This window comes from Phascolarctos cinereus, unplaced genomic scaffold (genome assembly GCF_003287225.1).
Source record: "Phascolarctos cinereus isolate Bilbo 61053 unplaced genomic scaffold, phaCin_HiC Scaffold_5;HRSCAF=322, whole genome shotgun sequence".
Lineage (NCBI taxonomy): Eukaryota > Metazoa > Chordata > Mammalia > Diprotodontia > Phascolarctidae > Phascolarctos > Phascolarctos cinereus.
The window spans coordinates 416,327,468-416,343,224 of record NW_027555958.1 but is presented as its reverse complement, the minus strand read 5'-3'; the positions used below and the strand labels follow the sequence as shown (position 1 = coordinate 416,343,224).

The window sequence follows — 15,757 nt, the reverse complement described above, 5'->3', positions numbered from 1 at the left end:
AGCTAATAAGGAAATGTCAGAGAATATAGTTGGTAAGTATGGAAGCTAGAACTCAAATCAGAGCCTTTGACTTCCAGTCCATTGCTATTTCCACTCTACTGTTTTGTCTTTCTGTTTATAGAACATAGTTTGGATTTGAGACTTTCAAGTATCAATATCATTTATCATTGTCCTTTGAAATGGAAATTGTCATGATTTTATTTTCTCTCTTAATAGTTCCTCATTTTTTTAAAACCCTGTGCAGTGTCCACAAGAGGGAGAATTATTCTCTGAGATGTGGTTGACAGTAACTGGGACAATATTAACTCTGTCAGCTTGATGAACTCCATTCAAATATATGTATGTAGGGAATCCTATGATTTCTCAGGCCTTTGCCCCAGCATTGGCTTTCTATGAACTGAAGGATTTGGGGGATATAAAATGACCTTAGGAGTTTTTTTCTTTAAAGCGTAAATTTTAATAGTTAAAATATGGACACATTTTGTTTACTATGTTAGTTTGAATACTTCAAGTACTAAAGATCAGTCCAGAGCTTGGTAATTATTTCTGTTTCAAGAGATTAACTGTATCCTGTATCATCTGCTTTTTCAAAAAAGAGGAAATTTCACATAATAGAGGGATGGATTTAGAGTCAGGAAGGCCTGAGTTCAAATTCTACTTCCGATACTGTGACCATGGACAAATCACTTAACATCTCTGAACTTCAGACAACTTCATAAATTATATATAACTCTTTAAGATGAGAAAAGACAATGCTCATAGAAAATGTCAAAATTACGGAAAGTGTTCTATCTCCCTTCTCCCCTACACAAACATCTTCTCGTTTTCCTGAGATGAACGCAGATGTGAAATTTCCTGGAACATAAACATGAAACATCTATAATTTTTCTACTTGTCTGTTTCTACCCTTTGGTTCATGTTAATGTCTATGAATACCTCAAACATTCATGACATGAGCATAGGAAACAGGTGAATAATTAAAATGTTAACATTTCTTATAGTAGTGTCACTTCAGTACACGAGTACAAAAATTACAGATATCCATCCATGCAAGAGGCATAAGATATTTTTCCCTTTTGAAAATGCTCATTCTTGCCTTTTGTCTAGTTTGTTATGTCTTCCCATTTCTTAGGATCCTCTACACGAGAAGAGCACTGATTTTTTTGATTTTTAGGGAGTAAATCCTCTCCCTCCTTAAAATTAGCTGATAACCTGACTTCCCTCTCATTTCTTCTTGAACATGTTATTTCCCCATGGTTGAATATTTGCCGCTTAGGGACATTCTGGATCTCTGTGAACCACAGTTTGGATTTGAAATTACGGTTTGAAGTTTGAAACTTTAGGTTGATATATGTATGTATATGTGAACATACATTACGTATGTGTGTGTACACGTATATACATCATATACATCACAAGGGCAGAACTCCTTAAAGGTAACTCCCAAAGCGATCACTTCTTAATGTAACAAATATTTGTTGATCGATGTATAACTGAATGAGAACACAGTTGAAATTCATGTACCAATAAGTGTATGTGTGTGTGTGTGTGTGTGTGTGTGTGTGTGTGTGTGTGTGTATGTACAAATTGGTAATTTACATATGTGGGCACCCACAGATGTGCTGCACGTACATATACATGATACTTATATCTGTGTGCATGCCTATATGTATCTACACATATGCATGTCTGTTTACATATACACACACATATACATATACACTTATTATTTCATGAATTTCAGTTGTGCTCTCACTCAGTTATAAGTCAGTCAATGGGTACTTGTTACACTAAATAGTGATCTGCAGCTATGCCCTTGTGACTTGTAGTAAGATTAATGAATAAACTGCTTTATACTTGGAGACACAGAGAAAAGGTTCCTGATGCTGAGGGGGAAAAGGCCCTTAATGATCCCAGGTAGGCCCTTCAGTTACTTCTCCTATCCGTTTATGTTTGTTTAGTGACTGGCTTAAGGAGAAGTAGCTCAAACAGTTGTTAATGAAAGACCTTTGAAGTAACTGATAGTAGAGGTCTGTCTCTGGCTGCTACATTATCTTTTGGGGATAAAGCTCCAGGAAATTGGATCATTGGTCTTCCTACTGTTAGATTTTCTTTCTCCTGGAAGAGTTTTTCAACATATAGGCCTCTATGATGAGTTACCACCTTCTTGTTCTTCTCATTACAGTAGCTTAATTTCAGATTGTAGATAAGAAAACATTCATAGTACAAATTGTAATACTATTATCTTTATTCAAACTCCTTTTGTGCTGATATGACGGCACTTCTATGATTTGTTTCATGTGAGTATTTCTGCCAAAGATCCTGATTGCAACCTAAAAATGCCAGACCTTCTTGGCCAACTCTCATTCATGTACTCCCCAAATAAGCCACAGGTGGGACACTATATTATGTTGACACCAGTGTAGTGCACAAGCTCCCTATTGACTATCTCTCAAGATAAGAATATATTGGTTCTGAGTTGGACTAAGAAATGAAATAAAAGAAAGTGGGCTTCATGGAAAAAAATAAAATTGGCATAGTGTTTTCTCTATTGGTTAGACATTTGTGCTAAAGGATTTTAAAGTCCAGTGTTGATCTTTGAGGTTCTGGAGCATTTTAAAGATTGCCTTTCATGAAGTACTGTGTTCAAAAGTTGTTCTGTTTTGCTTTGACTTTTAGGTGTTATTGCTGATTGACATCCAGTTATCCTATATTAATACCAACCATGAAGACTTCATTGGCTTTGCAAAGTACGTAAACTGAAGTGTTTTTGTTTGTTTAGTGTGTGTGTGTGTGTGTGTGTGTGTGTGTGTGTGTGTGTGTGTGTGTATGTGTGTATTTCTGTTTAGGAAACAAAAGCATTTTTTATATATTCACAATGACCTCATCAAACTGCCTTGAAATATTCAATCATGCATTCTCTTATGTGACAAATGCAACTGCTCAAAACAGATTTTCATCCTGGCTTATCTCTTTAAAAATTATTTATATATTTTGTTTTTAAATCACTGGCATTTCCCAATATATCTCCTTCCCAAAGAGCAGCTTTTGTAACAAAGAATAGAAAAAAAAAGCAGTTCAACAAAATTAATGGACAAATCAACTAATTGTGCCATTAAATGTAGTGTTCAATGGCCAGGGACTCTTCCAATACTTTGAAAAAAAGTTCATCATTAGAACTTCACAGTATTCAATTTTGGTTTTCATTACTGTTGTTCTTTTCATTTATATCATTTTACTCATGTGTATTGTTCTCTTGTTCACGCCTAATTCACTCCACATCAGTTAATGTCTTCCCATGCTTCTCTGAATTAATCATATTCATTTTTTTACAGTGCAATAATATTCTATTACATTAATACACTGCAATTTGTTTAGCTGTTCCCCTGTTCATTTGCTTTGTTTCCAGTTCTTTGCTCTGGTATCATGTTCTGCCGTGAATATTTTGGTGTATACAGGGCTTTATTTTTCATCATGAAGTTCTTTGATTCAGTATTTTTGGGTCAAAGGTTAGAGATATTTTAGTCATTTTCTTAGCGTGATTCTAAATTGCTTTCCAGAATGGTTGACCAATTTACTGCTCCACCAACATATCAGTGCACCTTTCTTACCACAAACTTTCCAACGATGATTATTTTCATCTTTGCCAGTTTCCTGGGAGTTGAAAATTCAGAGTTGTTTCAATGTATATTTCTCTTTTTATTAGTAATTTGGAAAAGTCTTTGATACAGTGATTAATAGTTTGTAGTTCTTTTTGAGAACTGTCTGTTTATCTCTTTTGATTTCTTGGCCATTGGAAAATGGCTTTTGTTTCTATATATTAGCCTTAGATATATATCTTGGCTACCTAACCTTTAACAGAAATATTTGGTGCAAGAATTTTTTTCCCTAGTTGAACATTTCCTGTCTTCTCCTAATTATGCTGATTTTTTAAATGCAAAAGCTTTTCAATATCATGTATGTGAGATGATATATTTTATGTTTGTGATTGCCTTTATCTCTAGTTGATTACATATTCTCCCTGTGAAAACTTTTAGATCTGGTTCTCTTCCAATTATAAAAAATCATTTGTGTTTTAATGTCAGGCCCCGTATCTGTTTGAGCTCATTGTGATAGTATTAAACTTTAATATAAGTTTAATTTCTGCCAAATTCTTTTCTAACTTTTCTTAATAATTCTTGTCAAAATTGGAATTTTTCCCCAATTAATATATGTTCTCAGGTTTATTGAACACTGTTAATGAAGTAAATAGTTTTTGCTTCTTCCCTAAGCAAAGTATTCTGCTCAACTTATCTAGTTTTTAAATTTTAAACTAGTTTTAAATCATTTTGATGACTACTGTTTTAATTATAATGCTAAGTCTGGAACTTCTATTTCCCCATCAATCTTCCTTTATTCCTTTTTCTTATAATTACAGAGCCTTTGCTTTTTTGAGTATATTTGTTATTTTGTCTAGTTCTTTTAAATATCCCTAGGATAGTGATTAGGATAACACTGAATTTTTAAATTAATTTAGGTAGTATCATTTTAATAATATTAGTCTGGCTTAGCCATGAGCACTGACCAGCCCTCAAATTACTTGAGTCATTTTTTTAATTTAAGAAATATTTTATAATTTTATCAATACAGGTGCTGAATGTATCTTTATTGATTGATTCCCAGATATTTTATGCACTGTGAAGTTATTTTGAAAAGGCTTTTGCCTTCTATTGTCCCTTCCTGGATTTTGCTGTTGCTAAATAGAAATATTTTTGGTTTTTGTGGGTTTATTTTATATCCTGTTATTTTAGTGAAGCCTGATTGTTGATGAAGTTGTTATGAAGCATATTAGGTACCTCCTGATAGAGAGATGTCAAAATCAAGGTACAGAAAGGGACATACATTTTGGGGCCCTGGTTATTGTGTGGATTCATTTTGCTTGACTATTCTTATTTGTTAAAAGTTTTTTTTTTCCTCCTTGTTTTCAGTTGGGGAGGGAGCTTTTAGGGAGTGTGATTGCAATAGACATGCCAAAAAAGAGGGTCATTTAAAAAAATGCACAGAGAGGAAAAGGAAGTTCAGAAGAAAGCACAGAGAAGCAGAAGAAAATATAGAAATAAAGAAAGACTTGTTAGGTTTGTTTTTCTCCATTTATTTCTTTGGTATTACTTTTCTTTGTAGCTTATTTGAGGCTATTTTTCTAACTTCAACTAGCACTGACAAGTTGGGTCCCCAGAACTCAAAAGCTATGTTTTCTTTCATAGTTCTAGAGGTAGCTCTGAGGGGTTAGGTATTTTTTTTTTAGTATTTTAATCTCATGAGCCCCCACTGGTAGGTTTCCCCCAATGATTATCAGCTAATACATACCAATTACTAGTTAAGTCCATGAAACCGAGCTCTTAAAAGTAGATATTTACTAATGTGACATAAGAAGAGCATGGTATATTCCATTCCTCCAGAGGTCTGTGACATGCTCCCCCACCTACTGCAAAACCAGGAATAAAATGGTTTCAAATTTAGGTAGTGTACATGGCAGTGGGACCATTCACAGCTTCGGGAAGTCTTTTTGCTGGCATAGGCATGTTGTAGCTTTTCTGTTGATTTCCTAGTAGATTAATAAAGCTCATCATTTCTACTTTATCCGCAACTCCTGATGAAAAGCACTTGATAAGCAACCTAAATATGAGCTAGTAATAGAGGACTTGGTCTTCCTGGATGAATTCAGGGGCCTAGCCAGATAACTGAATTCTTAGACAATGAGAAAACTGTCAGGTATGATTGCTGTGCCAACGTCAGTGATATTTTTAAAGAGTGAAGAAAAAGAGAGGTACTGCAAAACTGGAGAAAGACGAATGTCCCAATGTTCAATAAAAAGGGAGAAGTCTTCAAGCTTCAGACCAGTATACTTGACTTCAATACCTGGGAAGTTCTAAAATAGATCAATAAGGACATGGTTAGAAAATAACTAAACAGTGATTACAAAAAGTCAGCATAGATTCATCAGAAGCAAGCCACAGGTCTGGCTCAAGGTGAGAGAGGTTGACCATGTTGTATAGGGTGGCGGGTCCCTTTGAACACTGGGGTGGGAATTTAGTGGTGCCAGGCCTGGAGCTGCCCTTGTTGGATGAGAAATGGTTCTTCCCTGGCCAGAATTTCGTTAGGGACAAACTGTTAGGCAGCGACTCAAATCCAGGGTTGGGCTCAGCCACAAAACCCTCATGCCTCTGTTATGTTGGTATTATGGGAATCTTTGTATAGGAAAGAAAATATCTTCAAAATTATCAGCAAAGATGATGAATTAGAAGATATTACCAATTTAAGCTGGCTATTTACTACAGAAATTAATGGTTTCCTTTTCCATAATTATAAGAACAAGTTCTAGCCTCAATCAAGTGAGCATTTTGCAAAAAATTTCAAAGCAAAAGAAACAGTTGAACTGTGACCTCCTGGCTGCTTAAGAAAATATCACTGCCATTTAAAATAATGTGCTAGAGCAGGACACCTAAATGGCAATTGGCATATGTTTTGTACCTTGCTCTTTAAAAATAAAAACAAAACAAAACAAAAATGAACAAATAAACCTGCCAGGTCAGTGAGTAGAAGAACATTTTCAGCTCATTTCATCAGTTCAGCTGTTAATTATTCTTTTTCCTCATATTGTTTGAAATGATGTGTGTGGTCCGCTGCTTTGGTCAGAAGGATTGTTTTCTGCAAAGGGCATTAAGAAATAGTGAGTTTGTTCTGTCACTTCAAGCCTGCCTTCCCCCACCACACTCCACTCCAGTAGCAATCTCAACAGATGGAAGCTACAAAATAACTGGCTTCTATTTTGCAAATTAATGGTTATATTACCACTATTAGGTCTGTTTCCCAAGGTGGTCAGGGAAAAAGGAAGAGAACGTATGTGTTCTAAAATATTTATAGCAGCTCTCTTTGTGGTGGCAAGGAACTGGAAATTGAGGGGATGCCTATCAGTTGGGGAATGGTTGAACATGTTGTGGTATATGATTGTGATGGAGTGCTGCTGTGCTGTTAAGAAATCATGAGCAGGTTGATTTTAGAAAAACATAGAAAGATTTGCATGAAATAATAAAGAGTGAAATGAACAGAACTGAGAGATTGTTATATGCAGTAACAAGCAATATTGTTCAAAAAATAACAGTGAATGACTAAGCTATTCTGAGTACTATAAATACTCAAATCAACTACAGAGGATGTATGGAGGAAGATGCTATCCACCTCCAGAGAAAGAACTGATAAACGGAAGTATGCATAGAATGGTTTTACACATACACACACACACACACACACACACATACACACACACACGTACACATATATTTCAAATCATGTCCTCCTCTAGTGTGGGGTGGGGAGGGAGGGAGACAGTTTGGAAAGTAAAATGTAACAAAAAATAAAATTTAAAAAATAGTTATATTGGATCAAATATTTGGGATCAGTATTGACATTATTGTCTATCAATCTTTATACTTCAATGGCAGACTATAAAGAGGGAAATATAGAATGTAACTTTGCTACTTCAATCTTTATAGTCTGATCCAGAGAAAGGTAAAGGCCTGAGGGAGAATAGAGAAGATAATGGAGATCTCCTGTATCTTCTCTCCTCCTAATCTTAAACAAAGTTAGTGACATTTACAATACACATCCACTGTTGCTCCACTCCCTAGAATCTTTGTTATAACTGTCGTTTGAGGGTATCTGTATGTTTCAGAAAACTATATCTGTAATATTCTTTTGTACAATGCAAGTAAAGAAATAATAATAGCTAACACATATAGTGCTTTAATTTTTTCAAAGCACTTCACAAATGCTTAATTTTATCCACACAATATCCCTGGGAAGGAGTTGTTGTTATTATCCCCATTTTATATGAGAGGAAACTGAGGCAGACAGTAGTGTCTGAGGCTAAATTTGAATTCAAGTCTTTTGACTCTAGGTTCAATGCTCTATTCACTGTGCCTCTAGGTGAAGTAAACTTGTATTATTTGTGTAATATATGCTTTTCATAAAAATCAGCTCAGTTGTACCTTGATGCTGAAACACTGAGGATATATCTTTTCAATGACTGTAGTAACAATATAGTGTTCTATATAATGTTTGTAGTGATTCTAGGCCAATGCCATCTTAAAGCAAGTGCAGGAATCCTCAAAGACTAATTCACTGTCTGTGGTGCTGGGGGATGAGAACGGGAAGAGTGATGAGAGGCTATGTTCTGAAACCTTTTCAGTTGTTTTGATATCAGTGCTCCTAAGGGCTTTTCCTTTGACAATCAAATGGATGAAGTGTGTGTGTGTGTGTGTGTGTGTGTGTGTGTTGAGTATGGTCCATGCTGAAGAAAATTCCCTATAGAAAACTATCTTCATTGCCCCTTTTACTTGTAGTCACTCATTATATGAGCTGCACATTAATGTTAAGAGAACATGGCAAATAATAGAAGTATAGATATTGATACAGAGTATATAATGCACATCTATGACCTGAGAACTGGAATGCCATGACAAGGGCACATCAGATCTACTTCAAATTGCATATTCATTTCAATTCCATGTCCTCATTCAGATCAATATCAAATCCTTCTTACTTCAATGTTTCTGTTAGAGTTTGAATGTTTTTACTTTGCCTGTAAGCTACTTGCTTTCTTTTTGGGAAAATATATTTCTTAGTTAATTAAAAGAAGTCATGACAGTCTAACTTTATTTCCTTTTTTGATTAGGGTATTAAACTAGTGGATATGAGGAATAATATTGTTTCCTTAGATTTCAGCAAAGCATTTGCTAAAGCTAATTCATACTGTTCTTGTGGAAAAGATGGATACATTTGGTCAAGGTGATAATATAATTAGATGGATTCAATACTGGTTCAATGGCTAAACTCAAAGAGTAATCATTAATAATTCCATGTCAGTTTTGCGGGTTGTCTTCAGTGGAGTTCCTTAGGAATCTGTGCTTGACTCTGAACTATTTAACATTTTTATCAATGATTTACATCAGAGGTATCAAACTCACAGCTTGAAAAATTCCCCAGTGTTTCTCATATCAGGTTAAAATGTAATTGGGAAATTTTTAATAAAGTAAATAAAAACTATGGTAGAACATAGATAATACTAATTTGTGATTTTTTAAGTCAATATGCTCCCTCAGGGAATTCATTTCCATTTGAGTTTGACACAAAGACATAGATGGCTTCCTTATCAAACGACAGATGACAAAGCTGTGATGAATAGATAATACACTGGGTGATAGACTCAGAATCCAAAAAAGATCTTGACTAGCTGTAGCATTAGAAGAAAACTATTAAATGAAATTCAGTAGGGGTTAATATAAAGTCTTTCACTTTGGTAAAAAAAAATCAACTTTACTAGTGCAAGATGGGGTAGACATGATTAAAAACAATTTGAAAAAAAATCCATATATGTTAGTGGACTGCAAGTGTAATATGAGTCACTAGCATGATGTGGTAGCCACAAAAACTAAGGAATATTTGGTTACATTGAGAGGCATAATTGCAGTTCTTTTTGTTAGTTTACGTCTTGAATATTGTGATGAGTTCTGGGAGTCACAATTTAGAAATGACATGGATAAGGTGGAGAGCTTAGAGAAGATGACAGCTAGGATGCTGAAGTGTCTTGAGTCCATATCATAGGAAGGTGTTGAAAGAACTAGGAAAGCTTGTTATGAAGAAGAGCATACTTTTGGGGAGAGTATGTGATAACTGTGTTTGAGTACTTTATAGACTTTCACATGGAAGAGGTGTTAGACCTTCTCTTGGTCCCAGAAGGCAGAGCCAGGAACAATGTATGAAAGTTACAAAGAGGCAACTTTAGGCTCAATATAAAGAAAAATTTCCTAACAGAGCTGTCTACAAATCGACTGAGTTGCTTTGATGGGAGATGGTTTCCCCTTCCTCAGAGTTCTGAAAGCAGAAGCTGAATGAGAACTTGTGAGGCATGCTAGAGTGGTGATGCCTTTCTTGTAGAGGTTGAACTAGCTGGTCACTGAGGATGTTTCCAGCTTTAAGATTCTGTGATGGTCATGGAAGGAAAAAGTTCCTAACAATTAGAACCACTTTAAAGAGGAATTTTGAAATGGGATGGATTTCCTTTCACTGGAGGTTTTCAGGCAAAATCTGGGTGACCATTTGTTGATTGTATTGTAGAGAGTCCTGTTCATGTCCAAATTTTGGTTAATGTTTTCTGACATCCCTTATGAATCTGAGATTCTTTGATTTTGTGACTCATATGGAAAGCTTTGCAAAGTACAGCAATGTATAAAATATGCTATTATTTTTATTATCATGTGCATTAAATTCATAGGTGTATACTTTATAAATTCTAAAGCAATAGATAAATAAATTCCTGTTGTCAAAGAAGAAATTACTTGATGAGGATATAAAATGCATGTATTAAGAATCTTTCCATTGTCCCCTAAAATTGAAATTTCAAGGCTAATTCATGTTATAATGGACATTTTAAAATCTCCAAATCAGAACATGTAGGCAATTATGGGCTTAATTTTTTGTCTCCAGTGGATATATCTGCCCTTCACTAATCTAGCTTTTATTAATATTATAAAAATTTTTTTTCTTTTCCTTTTGAAGTAGATACTTGGATATTTCAATATGGTTCTCATGTGCAGACAACTTTCAATTATTCTCCCCCCATTTGGACCCCCAAAATTGAACAAAAACATCCCTCAAATAAAACCCTCACTAAAAATGCATAATCTGGGAAAAATAAATTCCCACATTGGCTCTGCCCAAAGCCATTTTTCTCTCTGAATTTTAAATTCTTTGCCTCTGTTAGCAAAATGTGAATGGTATGTTTCTTTTTTAGTCTTTTGGACTCATGGTTTATCATTGCATGAACCAGAAGTCTGTCTTTCAAAACTGTTTTTCTTCATAAGGCTGTCATATTAATTGTTCTCTGAGTTCCATTTGCTTTGATCTGCATCAGTTCATAAAGGTCTTTCCAGTTTACTACGAAAGTACTCTTTTTGAAATTTCTTGTGGCACAATTATTTTTTTTTCCATTCACATACTATTGTGTAGCCATCCTTGAAAAGGACAACTCTCTAGTTTTTAGTTTGGGGTTGCTATGAAAAGAGCTGCTATAAAACACACACACACACACACACACACACACACACACACGTCCTTTTCCTTTTCCTTTGACATCTTTGAGCGTATATTAGTACATATATTAGTATAGCTGGGCCAATGGCTATGTACATTTTAGTAACTTATGGGGCATAGTTTTAAATTGGTTTGAAGAATAGCTGAACCAATTCACATCACCTGCTTTCCCATAGCCCTAACAACTTTTGTCATTTTTGTCTTTTGTCATCTTTGCCATCTGATGAGTATGAGGCAGAACCTCAAAAGTTTCTTTAATTTGAGTTTTTAAAATTATTAGTTACTTAATAGATTTTTTATATAGCTGTTGGTAGTTTAGATTTTTTTTTCCCTTTGAAAATTGCCTGTTATTTCCTTCCATCATTTCACTATTGGTAAATGACTTTTGTTCCTATGAGTTTGAATCAGTTCCTTATTTATCATATATAAAAGACCTTTATAAGGTAAACTTGCTACAGATTTTGTTCTTGAAGTAGAATTTTATCATATTCACAATGTACATTTTTCCCTTCCATCTTTCTGTTACCACATATAGGTCATAAAATGTTTTATTTATAATGTGGCTAAGTTTGTGCTGCTGTAGGATGATTGTACTCTGGATTTTCCTGATGTCTACATGTTTGATTGTCCAATTATAATAAAGTTTCTATGCTTAACAATCAAATATTTCAGAGGAAAAACATTTATGGAGTTTATTTGTTATTCTCTTTGTCTAAAAAAGCACCAAATCCTGGTTTTACCCAGGTTTTACACTAAATTCGATTTAGCAATTTACATGAATAATAGCTGATCAAATTGTTCTTTTGCTCCCATTCTTTCTCCTTAATCCTACCATTTAAATAGAAAGGCAAGCTTATTAGCAGAGCCCTCTTGTGGAGTGAGCTTTCAGGTTCTCATGATCGCCTCCATTTGTACCATGCGGACGATCTGGCTCCTGAGTTACTAAGATTTACGTTCTCTAGTGGTTTAAAGGAAACACAGGCTCCAGACCCAGCCTGATAAAGTGATAGCTCAATGCCATCTCGCAGACCAAGGTCTGTTTGTTTTCCAGTGTGGTGAGTATGTCCTGACACCTGTTTTCTCACAGTTGAAATGATACAGTGTATATACTTCAGTCCTTGTTACATGAGCCCCATGAAAATCCTGTGAGTCGTGGCCTTTATTATATCTCTCTCCCCTATAGAATGTCTGTGTTGCCACTGTTAAATGCAGTATATTAGAACCTTGGCATCAGACTACAGAGCAACTTTGATTTTTCTTCTCACATTATTTTTCTCTCCCTCCCGTAGTACTGAACTCTGGTTTATTACAAGGATGTCTTCTGCTCTCATGTGAATGCAATCTATTGTTTACAAATCACTTATGTGTCATCTTCCCCATCAGTTTCCAATCAATATGAGGATTTCGTCTTCCTCCAAATTTTGTACATGTAACCCACAGGCTGCAAGTTCCCCTTTTGTGTCTTGCTTATTACCCCCAACTACCACCAAGGCCTTCTTTTTAAGTTAGTTTTTAGCTTTATTTATGAAAGTAAATGTTAAATGATATGTTTCTCACTATAACTTTCAAACATTACCATCTCAGTCAATAAGAAATGTGCCAGCTAGAATGACCATATGTCATTAAAAATGCAACAAAAAGAAAAGACAAGAAATACCTCCCCATAGTGTGGAGCTTGAAATAAGGGTGGCTGGCTGAGTGAACCTCACCCTTGTCCCAGTTTTCCCAGGTTTCTCTGAATCCCTTTCTCTTATTATTTTTTGCTATATGATAATGTTCCATTATATTCATCTACCATAATTTGTTCAGTCATTCCCAGTTGACAGATATTTCCTCAAAGGTAGCTAGATGGTACAGTGGATAGAGTACTGCATCTGGAATCAGGAAAACCTGAGTTCAAATCCAGCCTCTGACACTCTGACACTGGGTAACCCCTGGGCAAAACACTTAACTTCTGTTTACCTCAGTTCCCTTATCTATAAAATGGAGATAATAATAGCACCTACCACTCAGGGCTTTTGTGAGGATCAAATGAGATGTTATCTATAAAGCACTTTACAAATCTTAAATTAGTCTTTAATGCTTCTGCTAATATTAGTTTACAATTTGTTTTCACTACCAACAGTGATGATATGTATATACATATATGTGTATACATACATACATGTGTATACATACATACATACATGCATATATATTTTGTATATGTGTTTCCTTTACCTCTTTCTTCGACCTCTTTGGGAGAAGACCTAGTATTGGTATAACTGGATCAAAAAGAATGCACAGTTTAGTGACTTGGTAGTTAGTTATCAGTAGCCTTGAAGAATGGCTGGATCAATTCATAGCTCCTCCAGTGTTATATCAATATGCCTGTTTTCCTGAATCCCCTCCAACAATGTCATTTGTATGCTTCCCTTTTTAGAATTATGGCTATGAAAGGGAAGAGTAATATAAGATGGCAGACTTTCAGACATTCAGGGTTAAGTGCAGTTTTAAATGTCAGGGGTGTCCTGGGAGTGTTGGTAGACCACAAGGAAAAAGCCTCTAGATAAAGATATTGAAGATGAAAAAGAGAAAGGATGTTCATAGCTTAGCTTATTTCCTTCATAGCATTAGTCCCATCAAATTCCAATTCCACCCCACCTTACTGCCACCCCTACAACCCTGGCTTCTCAGGCCTTTTCTGATGGACTGGCTGCAACAATCTGGACTTAAAGATCCCCATGGCCTGAACTCCTCTGGCAGAGACTCCACTCCCTCTACCTACAACTGAAAAGGATAAACAAAACAAGACCAACACCCCAAGCCCATTTCACAGGGCCTAAGGGGAGGGAAAAGTAGCTCTCAGGACCTTCCTTCCCCAGCTTAGTATGTGGTGCCCCTGCTGTTCACCCCTAGTTCTTGTTGCTGATCATTTGTTTCAGTCATGTCTGACTGTTCATAACTTCATTTTGGGTTTCCTTAATAAATATACTGGAGTTGTTTGCCACTTCTTCTCCTGATGAGGAGGCTGAGGCAAACTGGGTCACATAGCTTGTAAGTACCTGAGGCCAGATTTAAACTCAGGAAGATAAATATTCCTGATTCTAGGCCAGACATTCTATCTACTGAACCACCCAGATGCCCCTAGACATCACAGGAAAAACAGAGCTATGATTCTAGTCCAGGAAAAGAGGGCTCTCACACACATGGGAGGTCAACATGGAATGTCCATGCCTGTGACTGTCTCCTAGAAGCAAGTTGTTGGCATCACTCATGGGGGTGCCTCCATTTTAGGTGATCTGGGATCACTAAATACCTATTACAACATCAAGATCATATATGACTGGAAAAGACAGTTGGGCCAGTCCTGTATCCCGGTGAAGGGACAAAGGAGACATAGCTCAAGGGTAGTCCTGGTATTTATAAAATATAAAAGTGACCTAGAGGATGCCTCCCATACATTGAGAGGAGAAAGCCCTAAGAACTAGAAGGGAAAGGAAAGACTCATGGGAGAGGGAGTTCCTGAGTTGAGAGTTAAAAAATTAGGCAATATAATCAGTGTCAACATCCATTAGCAGAATATGGAATGTGGATTGTGGGCAGCATCAGGCAGTCTGGTTTGGCTGGAAAATCATTTGTGAAATGCAATAGTAGGAATATCGTGATGCCTTCACTAGGGAAGTTTGGCAGGGAGACATTTTTATGACAGAATAGATCGAGTTACATGTTGGGCATTCTGAGTTCAAAAGGCCTACAAACATTCAGCGTGTATCCATCAAGGAGTTGATGACAGATAATTTGAGTTCAGCAGGGAAATTAGAGCTAGATATAATGATTTGGGAACAATGCTTAAGGAGATAAGATATTTGAACTTACTGGTGCTGATGAGATGTCCAAAGAAGTTCACTTAGATCAAAGGTTCTTAGGGTTCCACAGGTAAATTTTAGGGAGCCCATGAACTTGGATGAGAAAAAAAAAGAGATTGTTATTTACACTAACCTGCAACTGAAAGGCAGTATTTCCTTCAATTATTTAAAAATATGATTTTGAGGAGTCCCTAGGGTTACTGATTGGGTTCATGACACACAAACCAGGATAGGAATCTCTGATTAAGATTGAGAATAAAAGAGGCCTCAGGACAGATAGCATTTAAGAGATGATTTATCATGAGAGAGTGGTTTTATTAGAGAGATGAGATGTGAAATCAGATGGATAAGTGAGTAGGTAGTCACATGTTAGAGGCTGTAGATGCTGGTGGTTTTCTGTATGTTTGTTAGTGACAGAGTGAAGAAATATTGGATGACAGCTTGAGGTATATAGGTATACCAGGTATGTAGATTTTGGTTTTTTTTTTAAAGAAGGGAGCTCTCAATTCTTGTACTTTTTTTCATTTGCTCTTTTTCCCTCAGAAGTTATTCCAAAGCCTCTTTAAGTCCCTTGTACTTTATCTTTTCTAAGTTTTACTCTCCAGAATCCCCAGTGTTATGAAGATTAAAGAAGATATTGTATATAAAATGTTTTACAGACCTTAAAGCAGTATTTAAATGTTAGGTGTTACCCACTATTATATGTATCTGGTGGGGAAATACAAAAAGGTAGATAATCACTTGTCACTAATCATGGAGCTGGGTGTTAGACTAGATAA

At 35.7% G+C, this 15,757-nt stretch overlaps 1 protein-coding gene across 7 annotated transcripts in view; it reads left to right on the top strand.

The window, feature by feature from the left end:
- Positions 1-15,757, top strand: part of DNM3 (dynamin 3) — a 682,754-nt gene that overhangs the window by 235,123 nt on the left and 431,874 nt on the right. For all 7 annotated transcript variants that reach the window (XM_078156497.1, XM_020970517.2, XM_020970516.2 and 4 more), the window contains one exon: positions 2,680-2,750. In XM_078156497.1, the coding sequence (XP_078012623.1) occupies positions 2,680-2,750 (71 nt within the window). The remainder of the gene's footprint in view (positions 1-2,679; positions 2,751-15,757) is intronic.